Source organism: Ornithorhynchus anatinus, chromosome X5, assembly GCF_004115215.2.
Source record: "Ornithorhynchus anatinus isolate Pmale09 chromosome X5, mOrnAna1.pri.v4, whole genome shotgun sequence".
Taxonomy (NCBI): domain Eukaryota; kingdom Metazoa; phylum Chordata; class Mammalia; order Monotremata; family Ornithorhynchidae; genus Ornithorhynchus; species Ornithorhynchus anatinus.
The window spans coordinates 1,033,518-1,048,422 of NC_041753.1; the positions used below are offsets into that span (position 1 = coordinate 1,033,518).

Below are 14,905 nucleotides of genomic sequence, written 5' to 3' on the forward strand. Positions count from 1 at the left end.
GGAGGAGGAGGAGGGGAGAGGTCCGGTCCAGGTGGGCTCGGTCAGTCTCAGCAGTCTAGCCGGGGGTCCAAGGAGCCGGGGGGGGGAACGTCCTCAATCCACCTCCTCTTCTAGACGATCCTCCCTCTTCCTCCGTCTCGGGGCGTCTTCCCTCCGTTCACGGGGGGTTTCGGGGTGGGGGGTTCGGTCCGTGGGGGCGCCGGCCCGGGGCCCGAGATGAGGGAGGCCAGGGCCGGGCCGGGACCGATCCACACGGCCGCTCGCCGGCCCCAAGGACACTGGGGCGGTCCGGACGCTTTGACCCCCTTGAGCTTGCTCTGTTTTTTCCACGTTCTCCAGTACCTTCGCAGAGACAGACACACACGCGGAGAGACGGAGTCCGTGGGTGTCCCCCGGATTCCCCCGCGGACCCCAGTAATCCCCGGGGGGGCCGGGAAGACTGAGCCACCCGGGTCGGCTGCGGGAAGCAGGAGGGCCCCAAGTGAGCCGAGAGACGAAGGATCAAGCCCTCCCCACCCCCGCCCCTTCCCCCCGCTTTACGATGGGGGGGCGGGGGGTGCCCGGGCCCGGGGGAGGAAGCTCTCACGACCCGGAGCCCCCTGGGGCCCGGCCCCGGAGACGAGGGAAGTGGAGACAGAAGGGATTTTCCGCTGTGGATTTTTCTGTCCGCCGCGCTCCCCTCCCCCAGAGGAAAGAGGAAGGAGGACCCAAATCTTCCGCCCCGTTTCCTCCACCCGAAGCCGGCGCCAAGCGGCTCTCACGGGTTGGGGAAGGCGCTGGGGTCGTCGGGCCCGGCGCGCGGGGCGGGGGATCCCCATCCTCGGATGGGTCGGGCATCCGGCACAACCGAAAAATCTGGCAAAAAACCTCTCGTCCAGGAGGGAAACTATAATGGGGGGGGTGGGGTGGTCGAGGGAGCGGGGGGGGTTCAGGATGTGGGGGACCCCCCGCCCGCCTCACCTGATCATGATACCGACGAACAAAGCCATGCCCAGGATAAGGCTTCCTCCGGCCACCAGGAAGGAGTACTGCGGGCCCGTGGGGAGCTGCCCTGGGAGAAAGGAACAGGAACCGTCCCAGGGGGTCCCCGCCGGCCCGTCCGTCCGCCTCGGGGGGACCCCGCCTGCCCGGGGAAACTCGCAAACCTCTGTGGTATTCGCCGAGGGCTTACTATACGCCAAGCACTGTACTAAGCACCCGGGCAGAAACGAGATCATCAAGACCAACGCTAACCTCCTCCATCTCCTCTACGTCGCCGCCGGCCTCTGGCCCACGTCCTGCCTCTGGCCCGCAGCGCCCTCCCTCTCCAAATGCATTCAATCGTATTCCTTAAGCGCTCATTCACTCGGTCATTCACTCGATCGTATCCACTGAGCGCTTGCTCTGCGCCGAGCACTGTACTGAGCGCTTGGAACGCAGAGTCCGGCAACAGCTAGAGACGATCCCCGCCCGACGACGGGCTCACGGTCTAGAAGTGGGGAGACGAGCAGCAGGACAGGTGAACGGGCGTCACTGTGTGCGGAGCACTGTACTAAGCGATCGAGCACTCTACTAAGACAGCTACTCTCCCCCCACCCCGCGCCAACTCCTCCCAGACGCCTTCCCTAAGCGCCCCCGTCCTCTTCGCCCACTCCCACGTCGCCCTGACTTGCTCCCTAACTTCTTCCCCCCTCCCAGCCCCCCGCCACTCATTTCCACATCTGTCACTTATTTTCTTATATTAATATCTGTCTCCCCGCCGTCTAGACTCTCAGCGCGTTGTGGGCAGGGAGCGTATCTGTTTATTGTCGCACCGTCCTCTCTCCGGCGCTTAGTACAGTGCTCTGCACCCAGTAAGGGCTCAATAAATACAGCGGAATGAAGTCGGAGCTCCCAGACTAAGTAGGAGGGAGAATGGCTACTGAACCCCCATTTCAGAGGTGAGGAAACGGAGGCACAGGGGACTGAAGTGACCCGCTCAAAGGAGGTAGGTGGCGGAGCCGGGATTAGAACCCAGGTCCTCCGACTCCCAGGCCCGGGGCTCTTTCCACTGCTTTTCTTTGCCTGGCTTGGTGCTGGGGGCCACGGGCATCTAACTGGGCAACGGACGGCAACGGCTTGGGGGGGGCAAGGAGGGGGCTTATAACCTACGAATCCCCTCCGGCCTTTCAGCTCTCTGTGGGCAGGAAACGCGTCTGTTTACTGTGCATTGTCCTCTCCCAAGTGCTCAGTCTAGTGTCCTGCACCGAGGAAGCGCTCAATAAATACGCCGCATGGATGCTTAACCCTTTCTTCCTCTGGCTTTCACTATCTGACCATGCTTTCGACCCGTCTGTCTGTCTTCCCCAAGAGGCCGGAAGTTCCTCGGGGGCGGGGGGGGATGTACCTTAAGAATACTAACGTTGGTATCTGTTAAGCGCTTACTACGTGCCCAGCACCGTTCTAAGCGCCGGCGCTGTTACGGTCTCCCAAGCACAGGTCATGGGGCCAAGCGCTCGGTAAATAATGTCACGACGATAATTACTGAATTTGGGTGTGTCTCCCGGCAAGACCGAAATTCCTTTCCAATAATCCGTGAATCATATCTGTGGAGCGCTTGCTGGACTAAGCACTTCTGTCAATCATACTCAGTGAGCGCCTGGGGGGGTGCAGAGCACTGTACTGAGCGCTTGGGAGAGGACAAGGTCTGCGATTCATTTATTTATTTCTAGTCACGTCTGCCTCCTCCCTTCCCTAGACCGCAAGCTCGTTGTGGGAAGGGAATATCTGTTTATCGCCTTATCGTTCTCTCCCAAGTGCTTAGTCTAGTGCTCTGCACACAGGAAGCGCTCAATAAATACTTCTGAATGAACGAATACAAGATAAGAACAGACCCGTTCCTCGCCCCGCAGCTTGGGAGAGTAGAATTACAACCGAGTCATAATTAGAACAGAGTTCTCCGATGTCTACTAATTACTCCCCCAATGCTCAGTTCAGTGTAGGATACTAATAATAAAATAATGATAATGACAATAAAAAGCACATACTATGCACCAAGCACTACGCTAAGCAGGGGGATAGTAGAGAAGCAGCGTGGCTTAGCGGGAAGAGCCCGGGCTTGGGAGTCAGAGGATGGGGGTACCGATCCCGGCTCTGCCACTTGTCCGCTGTGCCTCGGTTACCTCGTCTGTACAGTGGGGATTAAAAGTGTGAGCCCCACGTGGGACAACCTGATGAACCTGTATCTACCCCAGCGCTTAGAACAGTGAGTGCCTGGCACATAGTAAGCGCTTAAAAAATACCATCATTACTATCACCCCAGTGTTCAGAACGGTGCTTGGCACAGAGTGTGTTTAATAATAATAATAATTAGTGTTATTATAAAATCCCATAGAGCTGGAAATCCATCCGTCGTATTTACGGCGCGCTTACTACGTGCAGAGCACTGGGCTGAGCGCTTAGGAGAGGACAAGAGAAAAGAGTTGGTGGTCACGTTCCCCGCCCAGGGTGAGTTTACAGGCTAATGTAGGGAATCAGCAGGGTCAAAGAGGAGGAGATGGGATTTGGCTTGAAGAAAGCTTCCCGCGCCCCCCCCCCCCAGCCGGCGGAGCCCCCTCCCCACCCCTCCCCACCCCTTCCCATTTCCACTTACTGGGATGGTCTTCCGACCCGGCTTCGTCCGGTTGCCCGGTGGGGAACTTGGTGAAGTGGTCAAAGGCAGGAGGCGGCTGGAAAGCAGGACGGGTAAGCCCTGGCCCGAGCCCCCACCCCCGGAGACCCCCGGCCCCGAGGGTCTGGGAGGGAGAGGCCCCCGCCACCGAGGGTCACCGTCCGGAGCGGGCCGACCTACCTGCGGGGCCTTGCTAGCCTCTGTTCTGGCCACGGGCGCTCTGGGTTCTGGAAAGGGGAGGTGGGAGGGGTCAGAGACCCCCCGATCCCCCCTCCCAGCCCCACCGCACACATGTCCGTATCTGCAATCTATTTATTTCTCTTAACGTCTGCCTCCCGCTCTACGTTATAAACCCGTGGGATTGTTTTATATAGTCATTCGATCGTACTTACTGAGCACGTACCGTGTGCGGAGCATCGTACTAAGCGCTCGGGAGGGCACGCTATAAGAATCAACGGGCCCGCTCCCTGCTCACGACGAGCCCGCCTCCCCTCTCCGGTCCACCCCTGACTCCCGTCACGCTTTCCCGCGCGGTCCTGGAGTCCTTCCTCGGGTCTAACCCGAGTCCCTCACGCCGCGGCGCCGCGGCCAAGACCCCGGCCCCTACCGGTCCAAGGCGCGGCCCTGGCCTCCGGGCTCCAGTCACTCCACTCTCCGATGTTGAATTCCTCCTGCGCCCGGAGCTGCACCACGTGATCCACGTGGGCCCAGGCGTCGCTGATGAGGTGTGACTGCCGCCGACTCGACTGGGCCTCCTGCGGGTGACGGCGACAGGCGGACGCTCAGACCGCCGGACACTCGCCCCCCGCCCCCCGCCGCCCCCCTCCCGCCTCCCCGTCACCGGGTCCGTTCGGAGCCAAGCGCTGGGATAGATCAATCTATCGGCTGTGATCGATCTGCTCTACTGTCCTCTCCCAAGCGCTCAGTACAGTCCTCCGCGGTAGGCGCTCAATAAAGACGACCGACCGACCACTCGTTCATTCAGCTGTATTTATGGAGCGCTTACAGTGGGCACTGTACTGAGCGCTTGGGAGTGGACAAGAGAACAACAGACGCATTGTACCGGGGGTATTTATTGAGAGGCAGCGCGGCTCAGTGGAAAGAGCCCGGGCTTGGGGGTCAGAGGTCACGGGTTCTAATGTGCGCTCGGTTCCCTCATCTGGAAAATGGGGATTAAGACCGTGAGCCCCACGGGGGACAACCGGATCACCTTGTGTCCTCTGGCGCTTACAGCAGTGCTCTGCGCATAGTAAGCGCTTAACAAATGCCATCGTTATTATTATCAGTCCCGGCTCCTACACGTGTCAGCTGGGTGACTTTGGGCAAGTCACTTAACCTCTCTGGGCCTCAGTGACCTCATCTGGAAAACGGGGATGAAGACCGGGAGCCCCTCGGGGGACAACCCGATTCCCTTTGTATCCCCCAGCGCTTAGAACGGTGCTCGGCACATAGTGAGCGCTCAAGAAACGCCCCCATCGTCGTTATAGTATGCGTCGAGCGCTTATCACGTGCCGGGCGCCGTCCTAAGCGCCGGGGCGGATCCAAGGGGACGGGCTTGTCCCACGCGGGGCTCCCGGTCTCCATCCCCATTTCACGGAAGGGGGAACCGAGGCCCGGGGGAGCGCGGGGACCCGGCCGAGAGGCGGCGTGGCTCGGTGGCCGGGCGAGGTCAGGGGTCCGAATCCAGGCTTGTCGGCCGGGGGACCCTGGGCGAGTCACTTCACTTCTCTGGGCCTCGGTGACCTCATCTGTCAAATGGGGACGGAGACCGCGCGCCCCACGGGGGGGGGCCACCTTGGAGGTCACCCAGCGCTTGAGGGGTAGTCGAGGTCCCGGAGGCCCGGGGTGGGCGGAAGGGGAGGGGGCGTGGGTGCTGACCGGCCAGAGCGTGGTGAAGGCGGTCGAACCCCGGGCCCGGTAGCGCAGCTGGAAGCGCAGCAGGGAGAAGAGCGATTCCCAGGAGGGCGGGTAGCTCCACGTGACGTTGAGCCAGCGAGGCCTTCCCGCCACCGACGTCACCGTGACGTCAGCCGGGGCGTCCGGGCGCACTGGGGGGGGGGGAGGGAAGGGGGAAGTCTGAGGGGGGCGGGGCCTCGGGCGGACGGGACCAATCAGGGCCGGGGCCGAGGAGGGAGAGAGGGGCGGGGCCTGGAAAGAGGCGGGGTCTCGTGGGGGGATAAGGGGGCGGGGCCATGAGGGGCCGATGAGGGGGGAGAGGGGCGGGGCCTCGGGAGGGGCCTTTGTGGAGAGAGGGGGGGAAGGGGCGGGGCCTGGAAAGGGGGCGGGGCCAAGGAGGGCCCGGGGGGGTCGTGTGGGGGCTTTTGAGGGGGGAGAAGGGCGGGGCCTAAACGGGGCGGGGCCAAGGAGGAATAAGAGGAGGGGTGGGGCGGGGGGGCGCTTCTGTGAGGAGGGGATGGGGCGGGGCCTGGGAAGGGGCGGGGCCTCGGAGGGGCTAAAGGGGGCGGGGCCGTGAGAGCCAATGAGGGAGAAGAGGGGCGGGGCCATGGGCGGGGGCAATGAGGGAGGCGAAGGGCGGGGTCTCGGGGAAAAGGGGCGGGGCCTGGGGAGAGGGGCGGGGGTCGAGGAGGACCCGGAGCCCGCGGGGGCTAAAGGGGGCGTGGCCAGCGAGGCGGGAAGGGGGCGGGGCCTGGGAAGGGACCAATGAGGGAGAGGAGGGGCGGGGCAGCGGGAGGGGCTTGTGTGGAGAGGGGAGGGGGAAGGGGCGGGGCCTGGAAATGGGGCGGGGTCAAGGAGGGCGAGGCCGTGGGAGGAGGGGCCGCTATGGGTAAAGGGAGGGAGGAGGGCGGGGCCTGGGGGGTGGGAGGGGCGGAAGGGGGCGGGGCCGGTGGCCGCGGTGGGCGGGGTCAGAGGGAAGGGCAGGGGTCACGTGACCCGCCCACGGGGGCCGGTGGCGGGGGACGTCGAGGTGGCCAAGGGGGTGCGGGTCGGGGGCCCGGTGCGTCCCGCTGCGCTTACCGCATCTGTAGCCGTTGAAGCGGTGGTAGGGGCCGAGGCGTCCGGCCACGCTGTTGGCCACGCACGCGGAGGCCACGTAGTCCTCGTCGTCCCAGCCAGACAAGGTCAGCGGGCACGAGAAAGCCCGACGTCCCGGCACGTACTCGCAGTCCGCGCGCGTAGGCTCTCCGGCCCCGGCCCCGATCCTGGGGGACCGGACCCGCTGAGGATGGGCCTCGCCCCCGCCGCGACCCCCCGGGCGGGCGCGGGGACACACGTACACCCGGGACCCCCCTCCCGGCTGCGGACGCCCACCCACCCCTCGTCCGGATAATAATAATGGTATCTGTTTAGCCCTTACCAGGTGCCGGGCACTGTACTGAGCGCGAGGGGGTTCCCAGTCCCCGTCCCCCAAAGGGCTCGCGGCCTTCGTCCCCATTTTCCAGAGGAGGGAACCGAGGCCCAGAGAAGGGAAGGGACTCGCCCCCGGCCACACGGCAGACAAGCGACGGAGCCGGGGTCGGGACCCAGGTCCTTCTGACTCCCGGGCCCCGGGCTCAGCCGCTAGGCCTCGCCGCTCCCCGTGGACGGAGGCCCGGGTCCGAGGGGATTGGCGAGCACATTCGTTCATTCAGTCGCATTTATGGAGTGCTTACTGTGTGCAGAGCGCTGTACTAGGCGCTTGGGAGAGGACAATTCAACCGTAAACAGACACGCTGCCTGCCCACGACGACAGCCAACCCCCGGGACCCCACGCGGAAGGGACCGTCCAGCCGTGGACACTCACCAGTGCCTCACCCAGAGGGTGGCCTGGGTCCCCGGGGACGGCGGGCGGTCCGGGACCCATTCACACAGGACGCTGCTGTGATGACTTTTCCTATAGCACGAGATCTGGGGCGCCTCGGGCGGAGCTGCAGGGGGCGGGACGGGGGGGCGGCTGTGAGGGAAGGGGGAGCGGGGTCTCGGGGACCCCCCCCCCCCCGCCGCCCATTGCCCCCGAGCTGCGGCCCCCGAGGGCGATGGAGTCTGGAGACCCCGGCTGGGCCCGCTGAGACCCCGGGCCTGTTCAGGGAACGACGGACTGCTTCCTCCCGGACGCCCCCTCCCCTCCCCGCTCCCTCGCCATCCCCTCCCGTTGCCTCCTTCCATCCCCCTCCCCCAGTTGCACGTCCCCCCCGTCCCGTCCCCACCCCCCGGCTCCGGGCTGACCCTCCACCAGCAGCCGGACCCTCCGGACAAGGCGTCCGTGGCGATAGCAGCTGTAGGTCCCGGCGTGGGCAGGCTGCACCGGACCCAACAACAGGGTCCCGTTGAGCGGCACCAGGCGGCCGGGCTCCGGCTCCAGGACCCGGCCTTCAAGGCTCCAGGAGGCCGAGGTCGAGGCGGAGGCCGGGTCGTCGCCGTCGGCCTCCGGACCGCCCGCCGGACAGGGCAGGGCGACCCTGGCCCCGGGAGCGCTCGGCAGGACCCCTCCCGGGACACCTGAGGAGGAGGAGGGAGGCGGATCAGATTCCCGGGATGGGGGGGGGGGAGCCGAACCTTCTTAACGAGGCCCGGCCCGACCCTCCGACCCCCGGTCCGTCTCCCCGACTCCTCCTGACCTCTAACCACCCCTGCCCCTCCGCACCCCGACTCCTGCCAGCTCGGGCTCCGCTGCACCCTTCGGAGACCACCCCCCAACCCCAGCCCCGTGGACCCCGGAAGAACCGTCAACTCCTCAGCTGGTGCCTCTCCGCTGGACAATTTCGGGCCCAAGGAATTGTGTGCCCCCTCAGATTGGCAGCCCGTTTGTGCGTGGGGGAGGGGGGGTCCCCCCTTTAGCCCCCTCAGACTGGCAGCCCCTCTGAGGCTAGGCACTGAAGTAAACTGTTCTGCACCCAGTAAACGTTCAGTAAGTACCCCTGAGCAATAATGTACATGTATTTAAATTAGAAATGACTCATACAACTATGTCTCCCCCCCCATAATGATAACGGTATTTGTCAAGCACTTACTGGGTGCCGAGTATTGTCCTAAACACTGGGGTGGATACAAGTTAATCAGGTTGGACACGGTCCCCGGCCCACACGGGGTTCACACTCTCGATCCCCGTTTTTACAGGCGAGGGAACGGAGGCCGGGAGAGGTGAAGCGACTGGCTCTAGGTCGAACGGCAGAACGAGGCGGAGCCGGGATTAGAACCCATGACCTTCTGGCTCCCTGGGCCCGGGCTCCATCCACCAAATCACGCTGCTTCACAGCTCCTCAGGGACAGGGAAGGCAGCTGTGATTCTGCGGCACAGTCACTCTCCCAAGCCCTTAGAACAGTGCTCCGCACGCAGCAAGGGCTCAGTAAATACCAGTCGTTGATGAGGACAGAGATCTCCTTTCTCAGTCCCGAAAGCAGAACTGGGCCCCGAGCGAGGGCTCGATCAATGCCGTTTATCTCCAGAGGTCATCTCGTCCATCCCTCTGCCTCGATGCTCAACCAACCCCCTCCACAAGCCAGGGAGAGGGCGGGGGCGGGGGGGGGGGGGAGATCTGTGTCAATATTTGTCGGGGTCAGATGGCTCCATCAGAGAACATCGCCTCCGCTTCTTCCCCCTCCTCCTCCTCCTCCAGCTGACTCTCCTGGGTCCCCCCCCCGGGGGAAGGGGCCTAGGCAGAGGCTGGGAGGGGTGAGCCCCCTTCCCGTCCCCCAGGAACAGAGAAAACCCCGGGGGTTGGGCTGGGGGTTCCCCCCCCCCCCCCGCCCTGCCTTGCCCTGCCCTCCCTCCAGGAGCTGGGCCCAGAAATGACATCACCTGTTTTCCCTCGGCTCCTCTCCGGGTGCCCTTGACCCCTGGACCCCTGGACCCGCGGGATACCCCCCCAACTCCCCCTCCCTCCCTTCCCTCCTCCCCCTCCCCACCAACCCTCCTCTCTCCTTTTCTCCCCTCCCCCCTCCTCACTAACCCTCCTCCCTCCCCCCACCTCCTCCCCACTAACCCTCCTCCCCGCCTTTCCCCACCCACCTCCCCCTCCCCACTAACCCTCTGCCACTTGTCAGCTGTGTGACTGTGGGCGAGTCACTTCACTTCTCTGGGCCTCAGTGACCTCATCTGTAAAATGGGGATTGAGACCGCGAGCCCCAGGTGGGACGACCTGATTCCCCTGTGTCTACCCCAGCGCTTGGAACAGTGCTCTGCACATAGTAAGCGCTTAACAGATACCGACAATATTATCGTTATTAACCCTCCCCACCCACTAATCTCCCCTTTTCCCGGACCTCCTCCTCCTCTCTTCCTCTCCCCCCCCGCCCCTTCCAGCCGCCCCTCTAGACCGTCAGCTCGTTGCGGGCAGGGAACGTCTCTACCAACTCCGTTGTGACTCTCCCAAGCGCTTAGTGCGGCGTCAGGCGCTCAATAAACCGTCTCGATCGATCTCCTTAAACCCTCCTCCCTTTTCCTTCCCCAGCCCCCCACCTCTCTAGCCTTCCTCTTCCTCCTGGCCCTCGTCCCTTCCCCCCTCAAGTCCCCGACGGAAAGGGAAGACCCGGCGGCCTCTCCCTTTCCCCTCCCTCCCGCCCCGCCCGGTTTTCGGTTGGCTGCGAAACAATGGTCCGGGCGGCGGCTCGGACGGGACCGGAGGGCAACAGGTGACCTCCCCGACTGCACCCCTCCAGCCTCACAGCGGCCCCGGACGCCGCCCCGCCCGACCAAGAGGGCCGGGGGCGAGCTCCGGACCCCCTCCCGGGTCGCCCCCCGGACTTGCTCGGGGAGGGATCGGGGGCGCCTCCCCCTCCCGCACCCCAACACTCCCCAGGAGGAAAGGGCCGAGCCGTCCAACACCTCTGTCTCTCCCCCGGGGCCTCAGCGCGGACCACCCCGTCTCTTCCCTCTCCATCCCCCGACTGTCCCCCCCCCCCCCCCCGGCGACCCGGCACGAACCAGCCAACACCCCCCGACCGTCCCCCAGTGAGCCAGCGGGGACCAACACCCCCGTCTGTCCCCCAGGGAGCCGGCGCGGAACATCCAACGCCCCGGTTCTCCCCTCTCCAGCCCCCGACTGACCCCCAGGGCCCCGGCACGGACCCTCCAACACCTCGGACTCTCCCCCGGCGCCCCAGTACGGACCACCCAACACCTCTGTCTGCCCCCAGTGCCCCACCACGGACCACCCAACACCCCCGATTCCCCCCCGTCCGACACCGAGGCCTCCTGACTCTCCCCCGGTGGACCCAGCAAGGACACCCCTGGTTCTCCTCTCTCCATCCCCTGACTCCCCCCACCACCAGTGACCCGGCACGGACCCTCCAACCCCTCTGCCTCTCCCCTGTCCACCCCTGACTCCTCCAGTGAGCCGGCATGGGACCACCCGACCCCTCTGCCTCGCCCCTCTCCATCCCCGGCTCTCCCCAGTGACCCAGCGTGGACCGTCCGGGATGGGGTTGCCCGTATCCATCCCGGGGCTCGGTGCGGTGCCCGGCACATAGTAAGCGCGCAACACCTATCACGGTGAGGATGATTACTGTCTCTGACTCTCCCCGGGGAGCCAGCCGGGGCCCGGCCGGCACCCCCGACTCTCCCCGAGGGATCTCCCGGTCCCTCGCCCGTGAGCCGGCCAAACTCCCAGGGCGCGGCCGGGATTCCCCCGGGGGTGCGGACCCCCTCCCTCCGGCGGGGCGGGTCCCCCCCCCCCCCTCCATCAACTCCATCCCTTGACCGGTCCGAGCGTCCCCGGCCCGAAACGCCCACCCGGCTTGGGCCCCCTCGTTTGTCCCCGGCCCCCGGGGGGCAGCGGGGCCTTGTTGCCCGAGGGGGGTCCGGCGGGTCTCCCCGACGACCCCATCCCCGCCCCCCACCCTCCGATTGGGGCGGGGCGGGGCCGGGGGGAGGGGCGGCGGCTCCCCCGGGCAGAGCTGGAGCCGGCCAGGGCCCCGGGCGTCCGGCCAGGCCCCTCCGGCTATTCTGGGACCCCGCAGCAGCTGGCACGGGCGGCCCGGCCCCTTCCCCCTTCCCGTCCCCCGGGGTCCGACCTTCCGTCCGTGGGACCCCTCGGTCGGTCTCCCTCCCTCCCGGCTCTGGACGCGGGCCCGGTGCCGCCGAGCCCTCTGGCCGCCCCCCGGGCCCCCGGGGCCCGTTCCCGGCGGGAGACCGGGGTTCCCGCCCGCCCCTCCCCCGCCCCCGGGACCCGCCGGGGCCGGCGGGGAGGGGTCGGGGGGGGGACGGGACGGTGGGAGGGGGTCGGGGGGGGGGGGGGGTCCGGGCCCGGGGATGCGTTTTGCCCGGTGACTCAGCGGTTTCCTTGGAGCGCCGCTCACTGGCCTCTCACCGCCCCGGCCCCCCTGGATCCCCCCCCCCCCCACCCGGGGCGGGGGAAACTGAGGCTCCGCGGTCCGGCCCCATCCCTCCGGTCTGGGCGTCGGGGCGTCGGGGGGCGGGGAAGGGGGGGGGGACGGGCAGCGTGGACCAGGTCCCACCCTCCCTCCCTCCCCTGACCTCCGACCCCCTTAGCCGGTAGGGCCGGGCGCCCCCCGGGCCCTGCCATCTTACCGAGCGGGGGGCAGCGGCCCCCGTCCAGCCCCTCGCCGACGGCCGCCAGCAGGACGGCGAGGACCAGGGCGCTCATGCTCCCCGGACGGCATGGGGTAGGGGGGCGCCACCCCCCCCGGGAGACCCCCGCTCCTCCTCCTCCTCCTCCTCGGGCCGGGGGCGTGGGGGGGCGGGCGGTGGGCGGTGGGCGGGGCCGCGTCCGTTAGCGCCGGGTGTCGGGACCCGGGCCCGGCGCGCACATGCCCGGAGCACCGGGAGCAGCGGCGAGGCCGGTCCTGCCCGCCCCCGCCCCCGTCCTCGTCCCCGCCCCCGCCACCGCACAGGAAAACATTTGAGGAACTCGCCAACCCCGGCCACCCCCTCCCCCGCTCCTCCTCCTCCTCCTCCTCCCTCCTCCGCGATTGTGAAAGCGGGCGGAGGGGCGGGGGGCGGGACTGACCCGCCCACCCCTCTGGCTCTGGCTCTGGCTCTGGCTCTGTCCGTCTGTCTGTCTAGCCGCCCCCCCGCCCCCCCGGGCGAGGCCCGCTGGGGGAAACCCCCCGCCACCTCCGGGGCCGCGGGGCGGGGGAATCCGAGGGCCCGGGGGCGCGGGAGGGGAGACGGCAGAGATAGCAGAGATGATAGGAGGGGAGGGAGGAGAGACTGGAGGGAGGGGAGACTGGGGGGGGGGGGGGAGAGGAGAGAGAGATAGGAGAGGGGAGGGGAGAGATAGGAGAGGGGAGGGGAGAGATAGGAGAGGAGAGATAAGAGAGGAGAGATAGGAGAGGAGAGGGGGTCGGGAAGAGGAGATGGGGAGAAAAAGGAGAGATAGAAGAGAGATAGGAGAAGAGAGGGGGTCGGGGAGGGGAGATGGGGAGACAGAGGATAGGAGAAGAGAGATGGAGGGGAGAGGAGAGAGAGGAGAGTTAGGAGAGATACGAGAAGAGAAGGGGTGGGGAGAGGAGCCGGGGAGTCGGAGAGATAGAAGAGAGATAGGAGGAGAGAAGGGGGCGGGAGGGGAGATGGGGAGACAGGAGAGAGAGGAGAAGAGAGTGGGGGGTCGGGGAGAGGAGATGGAGAGACAGAGGAGAGATAGGAGCCCGTTGTTGGGCAGGGATCGTCTCTATCCGTTGCCGGATTGTCCATTCCAAGCGCTTAGTACAGTGCTCGGCACACAGTAAGCGCTCAATAGATACTATTGAATGAATGAATGAATGAATAGGAGAGGAGAGGAGAGGAGAGACAGAAGAGAGGGGGGTCGGCGAGAGGAGATGGGGAGACGGGAGAGACAGGGAAGGAGAGAGAGGAGAAGGGGAGGGGGGTCGGGGAGAGAAGGAACGTGGCCTAGTGGCGAGAGCCGGATCTCGGTTCTCTTCCCGGCTCCTCCGCTCTCCGCTGGGTGACCTTGGGCAAGTCACCTCACTTCTCCGGGCCTCAGTGACCTCAGCTGGAAAATAGGGATGAAGATTCTGAGTCCGGCGTGGGACGGGGACTGCGTCCGGGGCGATTAGCTTGCATCTACTCAGGTGCTTAGAACGGTGCCCGGCCCATAGTAAACGCTCAACAGATACCACACCGAAAAAGAAAGAGGAGGAGGAAGAGGGAGGGGAGAAGGGAAAGGGAGAAAGTGGGGGGGAAGAGGGGGCCACCCCTCATGTCTGGGAGATGGGTGTCTGAACTGATCCGGGCCCCCCCAGTTGACGTTTCACCCCAACAGCTAAGGGGGGCAGGGGGAGGGACCCGGCCGGGGGGAGGCTGGGGGAGACATCCCTGGGGAGGGGCGCCCCCCCCCCCCGCCATCCCTTTCAGGGTCATTTGGGGGGGGGCGAGAGTCTTAACGAGAAGCAACGTGGCCTAGCGGGCAGTCGGAGGGACGTGGGTTCTAATCCGGATGACGGGACGTGGGCAGGGAAGGGGACTGTTTATTCCGCCGTCCTCGCCCAAGCGCTCAGTAGAGTGCTCTGCGCCCGGTAAGTGCTCAATAAATACGATTGATTGATGGACTGACTAACCTTTCACCTGCAGCTTGGTCACAGCAAATATTTGCTCCCCTCCAGGGGCCCAGCTCCACCCTGCGGTGCCGACCAGGTGGAGGATGAGGGAGGGAGGAGGGAGGGAGGGAGGAAGGGAGATTCCTGCCATTTACCCCACCCCATCCCCACTGGGAAAGGGGGGGAGGGTCCCCGGCCCCTCGAGCCCACCCCCACCCCACCCCCGGACACACTGCGCGGACACCAGACAGGCAAAGGCTCAGAAACCAACACGAGCTTTATAAAAGGCTCATTTTTTTTCTCTCTTTACCCCCATAAAATGATACAATTCTGCCAGTATAGAAATATGTAATAAATTATACGGAATGTCCCTCGGTTCCTGCTTGACGCAGCTTGGTACTGACCCCCCTCCCTAAAAAAAAAAACAAAAAAACTGAAACGAAACGAGAACCAAAAATAATATATAGAACTGTATGTATATATATATATATATATATATATAATATAGACAACCAAATATGAAAAAAAATTATTTCCTCTTTGGTATAAAAATCAGACTCGCCGGGACGCACACAGACAAGACGTGATGTGGGTTGTAAACTGCGAGGCTGTCCCACCCCCCACCCGTTCCCCCTCCCCACCGGCCCGGTCCACCCGTTCGTGGACCGAGAAGAGGGGGAGGGGGCCGTGAAACCCACCGGCCTGAGCCATGCCTTGCTTCCCCACCCCCACCCCCCCACACCGCCCCGGCCTCCCGGGGGGTGTCGGTCGGGGGTCCCCCGGGGGGAGCGGGGGGGGGGACGGGGGAGGCGCCCCCCGGCTACCAGACGAGTCCCGGGG

General features: G+C 65.4%; 1 protein-coding gene across 1 annotated transcript; it reads right to left on the reverse strand.

Moving 5' to 3' along the window:
• On the reverse strand, positions 1-12,386 carry IL6R (interleukin 6 receptor). Its single transcript, XM_029056225.1, has 10 exons — positions 12,096-12,386; positions 7,793-8,065; positions 7,371-7,494; positions 6,605-6,789; positions 5,507-5,676; positions 4,236-4,383; positions 3,809-3,855; positions 3,611-3,686; positions 961-1,051; positions 1-342 (listed from the first exon to the last, which is right to left on the reverse strand). Exons 1-10 carry the CDS (start codon positions 12,169-12,171, stop codon positions 111-113), a joined length of 1,422 nt encoding a protein of 473 aa, XP_028912058.1. The 5' UTR covers positions 12,172-12,386; the 3' UTR covers positions 1-110.
• Between the last annotated feature and the right edge of the window lie 2,519 nt (positions 12,387-14,905).

Bases quoted from the DNA above. Each gene is read 5' to 3' on its own strand.
- IL6R (XM_029056225.1), bottom strand. From the start codon at position 12,171: ATGAGCGCCCTGGTCCTCGCCGTCCTGCTGGCGGCCGTCGGCGAGGGG. The intron at 8,066-12,095 runs GTAAGATGGCAG...CCTCCTCCTCAG, and splicing joins GGGCCGCTGCCCCCCGCTCG to GTGTCCCGGGAGGGGTCCTG. The intron at 6,790-7,370 runs GTGAGTGTCCAC...CCGGTCCCCCAG, and splicing joins ACCCTCTGGGTGAGGCACTG to GATCGGGGCCGGGGCCGGAG.